The following is a 10,881-nucleotide window of genomic DNA, read 5'->3' on the forward strand; positions in this document are numbered from 1 at the left end:
GACTGGTTGGACTTTATCCTGGGGGCCCCGCAGGGAGTCATGTGTGGGTCTAAGGAGTTCTGAGTAAAAGGGTGTGGCATTGGGAAGTGTGTGGTCCACGAAAGGATTGCAGCCTTTTCTCCTGGATTGGTGCTAACTCATGAAGTCATTCTGTTCTCAGTTATCCTAGGTCGGATCAGAGGAGCTTCAGTCCCTTCCCAAGGTCACAGAGCAATGGGAATCTTTTTTTTTTTTAATATATTTTTTTAATTGATTTTACAGAGAGGAAGGGAGAGAGATAGAGAGTTAGAAACATCGATGAGAGAGAAACATCGATCAGCTGCCTCCTGCACACCTCCTACTGGGGATGTGCCCGTAACCAAGGTACATGCCCTTGACCGGAATCGAACCTGGGACCTTTCAGTCCGCAGGCCGACCCTCTATCCACTGAGCCAAACGGTTACAGCAGCAATGGGAATCTTAACCTGCCCAGGGAGTGAGGCAGTTGGTATTAATCCGGGGAACCCCATGGCTGGCAGTGGACAAGCTGTTCCTGGTCACAGACCGGTAATCCGGAGATGACCAGCCTCAATGGGTGGGGCTCAAATGGATAGTAGAGGAAGCAGAGGCCAGAGAAGTGACGCAGAAGACCCTGAGCAGGGGGAAGGGACTGTAGTAAGCCATTTCTACCTCTCCCAGCCTCAGTGTCCTCATCTATAAAGTGGGCATAATAAGGATATTCTCTCCCAGTGTTATTTGAGGTGAAAGGCACGTGGATGGCTTTTATCCTAGTTCTAGGCTCAAGGTCTGAGGAAGTGACCACTGCTATTTTTAGAGGCCACACAGCCTGTCCAGTGTGAAAGGCCATCCAGACAAAGCAGAACTGGTGGCTTCCTCTTTCAGCCATTTCCCATGGTGGAGATAATGACCAAGGTCTCTGTATTCCCCTGCCCAGTCCACAGGCCTGTCATGCGGGGGACTCCCCACTTCTGCACCCACAGCTTGAAGGGAGGTGAAGGCAGGTGCTACAACTGCCTCCCGTGGCTGCCCCCAGGACATTGTGAAATGGTGCACAGGGAGGGCATGCCCTTTGCAGGGCTGGGTTCATAGTCCAAGCCCAGTGAATGCCAAGGAGAGCCAAGCGCTGGTTGTTCACTTAGTGATTATGGATCTTAAATAAGGATGAATATGGGAGGTGCTGAGAGCATGGCATGTGGGAGCAGGTGAGGCCTGAAAGGTCACTGGGAGTAAATAGACTCTAAAAGGCCTTGAATGCTACCTTGGTTGGGTGGCTTAGTTGTTTGGAACGTCGTCCCATACACCAAAAGGTTGGGGGTTCGATTCCTGGTCAGGAAGCATACCTAGGTTGCAGGGTCAGTCCCCAGTCAGCATGTGCACAGGAGGCAACGAATCACTTTTCTTTACTCTTCTCTTCTCTTCTCTTTCTTTCCTTCTTTTCTTCCTTTTTTCCTCTCTCTCTTGTCAATAAACAGATGAGGATTAAAATCATAAAAATAAAGGCCTTGAACGTTGGGCATGGGGATCGAGTTGAATGTCACAAGGCTCCCCTCCTGGGGTCCAGCCCCAGGGGGTCCAGGGGGTTCCCATAGGTGTGGACGGAGTCGGCGAAGAATGTTTTACACGGAGACAGCGTTCAGAACGCTCTAGCTTTCCTTAGTCTCCATGGATCTTCCCTGTGCCTGGCTGAGGCCACAGAGAAAGATCCCAAGGCAAGCTGAGCCTTTATTTTATAGTGAGTGGTAAACAAGGTAGTGGTTTCCATAGTTACACAGTTCTTGTAAGTTTCACTTGTTTACACTGTTCTTGTGAGTTTCACTTGTTTTTGTTCTTGTTGCACTTCCCTCAGCCCATTAGCTTCCCGAGTAAGATCTAGGGAACGTTATAAGGTCAAGCCTAATTATGCTAAGAGGACTGTGCCCTCTAAGCTGGGAATTGTTTATGACTTTGCCACAGGTCAGTCCAAGTCTTAACCCTATATCAGCTCCCCACACTCCCCAGGGCTCTTTGTGGAATCAATCGGCCAGTTCAGGTAGAGAGAAGTTACCCTTTAGGCCTAGTCTCCCCGATCCCACACCAGCTATGACCAGAATGGTGTGTTGTTTCAGGGTAGCCATCTCCAGTGCTTGGTCCGTGTGTACCCAGCTGCTAGGGCTCTGCAGATGGCCTGTCCTTTGGAACCTACTGGACTCTGGCCTTTAGCAAAGCCTGGGGACCTCAGTAGGTCAGCAGGTGCCCGTATGAGCTTCTTCCCGTCGTGTTTCTGTTCATGGCCGTCCTCTACAAGCCTGTCTTGGAGTGCTTTCTCCTTTGGCTGGTTCAGTGGCTCAGTGCTCTGTCCAGTTTCCCAATCCGGTCAGAGTGGACAAAGCCCTGCCTAGGACGGTAGAAGGCCTTTGGATTCAAGCCTTGAGGGTCTCCAGTCTGTCGGGCCCAGGGCCTCATGCATGTTCTGTGCCCCACTGTAGTGCCTGGCGATTTGGGCAACCAGCTGGAGGCAAAGCTGGACAAGCCGAAGGTCGTGCACTACCTCTGCTCCAAGAAGACGGACAGCTACTTCACGCTCTGGCTGAACCTCGAACTGCTGCTGCCTGTCATCATTGACTGCTGGATCGACAATATCAGGTGGGAGCTGGGGTACAGGCCGGGTGCTGCTCGCCAACTCAGCCTCCAGAGGCCCCCAGAGTCCATTTCCAGCTCATCCCCACCTAAGAGGCCTAAGGTCATGCCCCTTTCTCACTTCCCATTTCCTTAGTCTGCTTGGCACCGTCTGTGTCTCTCGGACAGAATTTCTTCCCTTTCCTGCTGCTCTTGTTCTTGCCTCTCCGAGCCACACCTTGTGCTTTGAGCCCTACCTGAGGTTTCTGTGCTCCAGTCCCTCTGCATAGCCTCAACGTGGCCCTCACCCCTTCCCTTGCCTCTGGGTTGGCCACACCTGCCCCTCCAGCTGTTTGTTCTCCCTGGTATGCCAGGTCTCCATGCTTTTGCAGATACTGTTCTTTCAGCCTGGAATTTACCTCTATACCCTTTGCTGGATAAATTCCCTCCATTCACCTTTTTTGTTGTTAATCCTCACCCAAGGATATTTTTCCCCCCATTGATTTTGTTAATCCTCACCTGAGGCTATTTTTCCATTGATTTTTTAGGGAGAGTAGAAGAGAGAGGGAAAAACAGAGAGAAACATGGATGTGAGAGAAACATATCAATTGGTTTCCTCCTGCACAAGCCCTGACCAGGGCCCAGACCTGGGAGGAGCCTGTAACCAAGGAGCCTGCCCTTGACTAGAATTGAATCCCAGACCCTTTAGTCCAAAGGCCGACACTCTATCTACTGAGCCAGACCGGCTAGGGCAGGGGTGGGCAAACTTTTTGACTTGAGGGCCACAATGGGTTCTTAAACTGGACCAGAGGGCCGGAACAAAAGCATGGATGGAGTGTTTGTGTGAACTAATATAAATTCAAAGTAAACATCATTACTTTTAGTTTTATTCATTTCAAACGGGCCAGATCCGGCCCGCGGGCCGTAGTTTGCCCACGGCTGGAGGGCCTCTCCTTGATTTTTAGAGAGAGTGGGAGGGAGGGAGGGAGGAGGGAAGTGAGAGAGAGAGGGAGAGGGAGAGGAACGCCAATGTGAGAGAGAAACATCGGTCAGTTGCCTCCCAAATGTGCCCTGACAGAACCGGGAATTGAACCTGCAACCCAGGTATGTGCCCTTGACTGGGAATCAAACCCATGACCGTTCAGGGCACAGGCTGACACTCTAACCACAGAACAATACTGGCCAACCCCCCTCCTCCCCGCCCCATTCACCTTTTAAATCCCGAGCAGGTCCCTGCCACTCTCCAGAGCTGTTAATCTCCTACTCCCCGTGCCACATGCCTGTTTCCTCTAACTCTCATCAAACTTTGTTTCCAAGAATGCTTCCCAATAATAAGAATTACTGCTTATTGAATACAGACACTGTACATTTTACATACTTTCTTTCATTTAGTATATATATATATATATATAATTGATTTCAGAGAGGAAGGGAGAGGGAGAAACATCAATGATGAGAGAAAATCATTAATTGGCTGCCTCCTGCATGCCCCCCATTGGGTTTGAGCATGCAACCTGGGCATGTGCCCTGACTTGGAATTGAACCGTGACCTCCTGGTTCATAGGTCGATGCTCAACCACTGAGTCACGAGTCACACCAGCCAGGCTCATTTAGTCTTATAGCAACTCTATGAAAGAGGTGCTGTTTATAAACCAGTTTTATAGTGAGGACATCTGGAATCTCAGGTCAGTTACAAAATTGCCAGGGTCACTCAACTAATAAGGGGCAAAACCAGGATTCCAACCCAGAATTATATGACCCTGAGCTAAGTTTCCCTCTCAGACTGAGCTCCCTGAGGCAGGGACTCTCTCTCTTTTATCTTTATAGCGGTAGAACCTGGAATCCAGCTGGTGCTCAAAAAAATGTTCGAGCCGAATGGAATCTAACAAATTAAACATTTTTTCTTGGAGACACACTAGCTGTCTCTCCAGGCACCCTGCCCTTCCCGTCATTTAAGATGCCTGCTTTGTTGACTCTTTCCTCTTCTGTGTGTGTTTGTCATCAGAGTCATTTCTGGGCTCTTGATCTGCATTTCTATTTTTGTACCAGAGACATGGTCTCAGTTACTGCCAATCGGAGGTGCGGACTGACACCAAGAGGGGCTCATCTACCTTCATTGCTCCTCTGACCTGTTTGACTTTCACCCGGCACAGAGCTACCTTGGCTTTCCAGAACAATTTTCTGCACTTTGCTGAGTGGCCACTGGGGTGATCTACAGCTTGCCCTTGAGAGAGTAGGTCACCAGGACCTATTATTTGGGTCAATGTTGGGAATCCTGTCATCTTTCTGTAGCTAATCTTTAGGATGGGGTGGGACTCGGGATCATCAGGGACTGCTTGTCTAGCTTGTGTTTTCTCAGGCACATTTGCCTCCTTGGCAGGGTTCCTGGTTTGGCATAAGGCCTTCCTCCTGTCTCCCACCACCCTTTCCCCATCATTTCTCTAGGCTTGGTCCGTCTACCCACACAGTGGCCTCTGAGGTGTGTGTGTGGGGGGCGTCTCTCTGTCTGGTTCTGTTATGTGTTGCTCTCATCATCTCCTTTGCCCTGTGATGTACTGTGGTGGCTTCTAGGAGCTGGATCCATAGAGATGGAGCGATGGGAGCCTGTGAAGTTAGGTTGCCTTTTGGGGTCAAGTGTGATGTTCATGGCAGAGCCAGGCCTGGTGCTTCCCTCTCCTAAACGGATCTAAGACCTGCATTCTGGGGTGGGTGACACTGAGGAGAGTGTCCTGGGCTCCTCTTTTATAAAAATTTGATTTGAGAGAGAGAGAGAGAGAGAGAAAGAGAGAGAGAGAGAGAGAGAGAGAGATTTGTTGTTCCACTTATTTATTCATTCATTGGTTGATTCTTTATGTGCAATGACTGGGGATTGAACCTGCAACCTTGATGTATCAGGATGATGCTCTAACCCAGTGGTTCTCAACCTGTGGGTCGAGACCCCTTTGGGGGTCGAACGTCCCTTTCACAGGGGTCGCCTAAGACCATCGAAAAACACATATATAATTACATATTGTTTTTGTGATTAATCACTATGCTTTAATTATGTTCAATTTGTAACAATGAAAATACATCCTGCATATCAGATATTTACATTACGATTCATAACAGTAGCAAAATTACAGTTATGAAGTAGCAACGAAAATAATTTTATGGTTGGGGGTCACCACAACATGAGGAACTGTATTAAAGGGTCGCGGCATTAGGAAGGTTGAGAACCACTGCTCTAGTGGGTATATAAGATAGAAGAGCCAGGGCTGAGGTAAGGTGCCCTGGGGGCTTCAATGGATCATTACAGAATGATAAGAACAAGTGTTTAGTAAATAGAAGTTCGCCCTACCATATAATTAATGGTAATTATTATGGGCAAGGACCCTAATTCAAGTTAAAGGGAGGGGCAGCTAAAATTGTCTTTAGCTCAGAACAATGCACAGAAGCAACCTTCAGTGACTAACTCTGAACCCCCAGTTACTTTTTCGTCTCCCTTGTACAAGTGACCAAACCTGAGGAAGAGAAGGGAGTGTGGCTCAGGACACGGGGCAGAATTGGGACTCAAATTCAGTGCCAACATTGGGTCACCAGCTCCGTATCCCCTCCTGACAGGCTGGTCTACAACAGGACGTCCCGGGCCACCCAGTTTCCCGATGGTGTGGACGTGCATGTCCCTGGCTTTGGGGAGACCTTCTCACTGGAGTTCCTGGATCCCAGCAAAAGCAGTGTGGGTATGTGGCCCTTCTCATGCTCTCTGGGGAATGAGGCTGGAGGTTTTGCGGGACTCTTGGTGTGGGAGGAACCACTCAGTTTGAAGGCAGAGTCGTTCTCTGATAGGTGTGGGCAGAGAGCACTCCTTCAGGGGCCTCCCTGCGGTAGAGGTCACAGTGTCCTTGGCAGGCATGTTATAGGTGGCTGGCACTGGCAGTACCCTCTGTAATCCTATGCATTTCTTTCTTTTTCTTTTGTTTTGTTAATCCTCAGCTGAGGATATTTTTCCATTGATTTTTAGAGAGAGTGTAAGGGAGAGGGAGAAGGAGAGAGAAACATTGATGTGAGGGACACATCGATTGGTTGCTTCCTGCACTCACCCCGACCAGGGCCAGGGAACCTGCAACCGAGGTACATGCCCTTGACTGGAATCAAACCTAGGACCTTTCAGTCGCTTTATTCACTGAGCCAAACTGGCTAGGGCTCTTTTTTTTTTTTTTAAATATTTTTATTGATTTTTTATAGAGAAGAAGGGAGAGAGATAGAGAGCTAGAAACATCAATCAGCTGCCTCCTGCACACCCTCCACCGGAGATGTGCCCACAACCATGACTGGAATCGAACCTGGGACCCTTCAGTCTGCAGGCCGACTCTCTATCCACTGAGCCAAACCAGTTAGGGCTCTTTTTTTTTTTTTTTTTAATTGACTTTAGAGAGAGGAAGGAAGAGGGAGAGAGAGAGAAATATTGATCGGCTGCCTCCTGCATGCCCCCTTCTGGGGATGGAGCTTACAACCCAGCTTGTGCCCTGACCTGAACTGGTGACCTCTTGGTGCATGGGACATGGGACAACGCTCAACCAACTGAGCCACACCAGTCAGGACTAATCCTGTACCTCTCTGTGTATAGGTTCCTATTTCCACACCATGGTAGAGAGCCTTGTGAGCTGGGGCTACACAAGGGGTGAGGACGTCCGGGGGGCCCCTTATGACTGGCGCCGAGCCCCAAGTAAGTGATCACCCTTGTTTCCCGCTGAGGTCATGGGAGGTGGGGACAAGGGCTCACAGTCACCATAGGCCCTGGGCTCTCCCCTACTCCTGGTCAATCTGTCCTGTCTTTCCCCCTCCGTCACCCCAGGATTTCTGAGTCTCTGAGCTCTGGAGAGAGATAGTGAGTCTGAGGAGGGGAAAGGGAGCCCCTTTGTTCCCTACCCTCATTGAACGGGAGGGGAAACCATATTACTCCCACTTGAATTGTAGCATCCTCTCCTAGTCCTGGGTCTGGCCTGAGAGACAGTCATAGTTCAGGCCCCAGGACCCTTCGCGCCTGACTCCCGCCTGGCTCTGGCCTGCAGATGAAAATGGGCCCTACTTCCTGGCCCTCCGGGAGATGATCGAGGAGATGCACCAGCTGTATGGGGGCCCCGTGGTGCTGGTTGCCCACAGCATGGGCAACATGTACACGCTCTACTTTCTGCAGCGACAGCCACAGGCCTGGAAGGACAAGTATATCCGTGCCTTCGTGGCACTGGGTGCGCCCTGGGGGGGCGTGGCCAAGACCTTTCGCGTCCTGGCCTCAGGTAAGACACTGCCTGGTCCAGCATGCGGGGGCTGGTGTTGGGGGTGGCACCCTCTCTTCCCCTCTACAGTGTCCTCCTGGGGAACCCTTCTTTCTCCAGAATGGTATTCTTTTCCAAATAATGTCACCTCTCTAGTTGAGGACCTTGGTTACCTGTGCACGTGTCTTACAGCATGTACATGGACATAACTCTCGGTCATGCAGGTGCTTGCTTGTGCACACGTGTACACACACTCTGCTCAGGCCTGGCGCCTAACTTGGTTTGACCCAGAGTTCTTTGGGGGAACCTTCTCCCTCTCCCCTATCCTCATACTCACTCTTTCATTCCCACCTTTGCCCCAGAGAAGGAAGGCTAGACGACAGTTTCCTGTTTATGAGCTGCACCTCCATGTGCAGCAGCTCAGAACCTCTGTTGGCAACACAAGGAGGAAGCAGGTGCAGCTCTGTTTGGGCCTGCTTGCTAGGCAGTTGGGAAAGTCACCTTTTTCCCCATTCCATTTCTCCCCAATTGACCTGAATTTTGTTTTTTGTTTTAAATATTTTAATTGATTTTTTTTTTAAATGGGAGAAGAAGGAAGAGGGAGAGAGAGATAGAAACATCCGTGTGAGAGTGCAACATGGATCAGCCACCTCCTGCATGCCCCCCTACCGGGGATCGAGCCCACAACCCTTGGCTGGGTGCTGACTGGGAATTGAACCAACAACCTTGCAGTGCACAGGACAACACCCAACCAACTGAGCCACGCCAGCCAGGGCCACCTGCATTTTCATGTCTGTCAGGATCTGCCAGCTACAGCCATAGGGCATCCCCTCCCTCTGCCAGAACTGGTGTGAGCCCCATGGCCCCTCACTTTAGGAGCCATAAACCAGGATTGTGCCTCTGGGCTGACAACCTGCTGGTTCACCCTGGATAAGGTCAGTGCCCACAGGGCTGGGCCAACCATCTGATGAGCTTTCTTCCTCAAGTCACCGGCACTGCCTGATCTGCTTGTTGTGATCAGGTCAGACCAGTGCCTGTCCCTGTAGTGACCCTGGATTGGCTTTGCCTCAGACACTGGGAAACTGTTCTTTCAGGCCCTGGCAATCTGGGAGCAGGACGGCGGTGGGAAGGGTGATAGTCATGGACCCCTAGGTGGGGGCCTCCCTTTCCTCAGGAGTCTTAGAGCCAGGCCCCGCCAGGCAGAGCGGTGGTTCTGTGGTCAGTCAGAGAGGTAGAGTGATGGATGGCCATGGGTCCTCAACAGGGTCAAGAGGCTCCCGTTCCCAAGTTCCAACTCACCCTCTACCAAGTTTCACTGGCAACTGGGTGTGTGTGTATTGTTGGCATTCCTGTGTTTGAAGAACTCTTGCTCTAGTCTGCAGACCTGCCTGGGGGGCCTGGCTGCCTGGGTCAGCGACAGGCAGGACTGGCTGGCTGCAGTTCTAAGCCTAGAAAAAGAAAAATATTTGCATAGCTCATTGTAATTAAAAAAAAAAAAAAGGATTGTGCCTCTGGGCTGACAACCTGCTGGTTCACCTTGGATAAGGTCAGTGCCTACAGGCCCAGTGGTAATTCACCTTGTGGGTGTGTGTTGCCTAAATACCTGGTGAAGAAATGCAGAAGGAAAGAAACAAGTGTTGGTTGGGTGCTTCCCAGATGTAGCAAAATTACAGGGAAACAATAAAAGGGAATGCAGGCATGGGAGTTATAATGATAACTGGAGAGACTGGTGTGCTGACTGGGCCACTGGTTGGGGTCCAGCAGGGGCCCTGGCGGTGAACATGGTGCCCAGCCAGCTTGCGTTCCTGAGCACTGACTGACTGGAGCCCTCTCCCTGCAGGGGACAACAACCGGATCCCAGTCATCAGTCCCCTGAAGATCCGGGAGCAGCAGCGGACTGCTGTCTCTACCAGCTGGCTGCTGCCCTACAACTATACCTGGTCACCTGAGAAGGTCTTTGTACGCACATCCACGACCAATTACACGTTGCGCGACTATCGCCAGTTCTTCCAGGACATTGGCTTCGAAGACGGCTGGCTCATGCGGCAGGACACGGAGGGGCTGGTTGAAGCCATGGTGCCACCTGGCGTGCCACTGCACTGCCTCTATGGCACGGGTGTCCCCACACCAGATTCCTTCTACTATGAGAGTTTCCCAGACCGTGACCCTAAAATCTACTTTGGTGATGGCGATGGCACTGTGAACTTGCAGAGTGCCCTGCAGTGCCAGACCTGGCGCAGCCGCCAGGAACACCAGGTCTCACTGCAGGAGCTGCCAGGCAGCGAGCACATTGAGATGCTGGCCAATGCCACGACCCTGGCCTACCTGAAACTCCTGCTCCTTGGGCCCTGATTCTTGTGCCAGGCAGGGCTGTGGGACGGCTTGGCCACAGCTGCTGCTCTTGACCTCCCGGGCTGCCGTGGCCATGAGTTTAGCAGTTTGTAACTGACCTTCCAAGGCCATCCGTCTTGGGTTATGAAACATCTGCCGTGTCTTATCCTTTCTCTGGGAGAGAGGAAGGAAGAAATAGTCTGGACTCACTCAAGGGACTCTTAATGGAGAGAATGCTGCTGCTGATGGAATTGTCGTGACCTCAGGACCGGCAGCAGGTGGATTGGCTGCACCTGGATCCAGTCCCCCAACTCAGGGTCCATGTGTTCCTTCTACTCCTGTGGCCATTTCACATGGCCCACTAGGCCCTGGCCCCTCAGACTTCCTGTGAGGGATATCACTGAGCTGTCCCTGCCCCCAGAGACCCCAGCGTTGGGCTCCTTGTCCCTAGGGTGATCCTTCCCACTGGCTGGCCACAGGTACCGCTGCCGCTGGCCACGGGTAGCTGGAGCTGCTGGCTTCCCTGTGGCCTCGCTGCACAACAGCCCAATTGTGGCTCTCTGGGGCAGCCCGTTTCCCCCTGCAGGCAGGGGTGGGCTGTGTTTTCTGTGGTTCCCAGGCTGTGGGGCATTCACTCCTACCTCCCTCACCTCCAAGAATAGCCTAGCTGAGGAGTGGGCAGCAGTCCCCCCCCCCGCCC

General features: G+C 51.5%; 1 protein-coding gene across 1 annotated transcript in view; it reads left to right on the plus strand.

Moving 5' to 3' along the window:
* Window positions 1-10,377, plus strand: part of PLA2G15 (phospholipase A2, group XV) — a gene marked incomplete at its 5' end in the record, with an annotated part of 12,969 nt that extends 2,592 nt beyond the window's left edge. Inside the window, 5 exons of the mRNA XM_005876467.2 lie at window positions 2,466-2,622; window positions 6,196-6,314; window positions 7,202-7,300; window positions 7,647-7,871; window positions 9,691-10,377. Of these exons, the coding sequence (XP_005876529.2) occupies window positions 2,466-2,622; window positions 6,196-6,314; window positions 7,202-7,300; window positions 7,647-7,871; window positions 9,691-10,202 (1,112 nt within the window). The remainder of the gene's footprint in view (window positions 1-2,465; window positions 2,623-6,195; window positions 6,315-7,201; window positions 7,301-7,646; window positions 7,872-9,690) is intronic.
* Between the last annotated feature and the right edge of the window lie 504 nt (window positions 10,378-10,881).

The sequence above is a fragment of the Myotis brandtii genome, unplaced genomic scaffold (genome assembly GCF_000412655.1).
Source record: "Myotis brandtii unplaced genomic scaffold, ASM41265v1 scaffold486, whole genome shotgun sequence".
In the NCBI taxonomy this organism is placed as follows: Eukaryota; Metazoa; Chordata; class Mammalia; order Chiroptera; family Vespertilionidae; genus Myotis; species Myotis brandtii.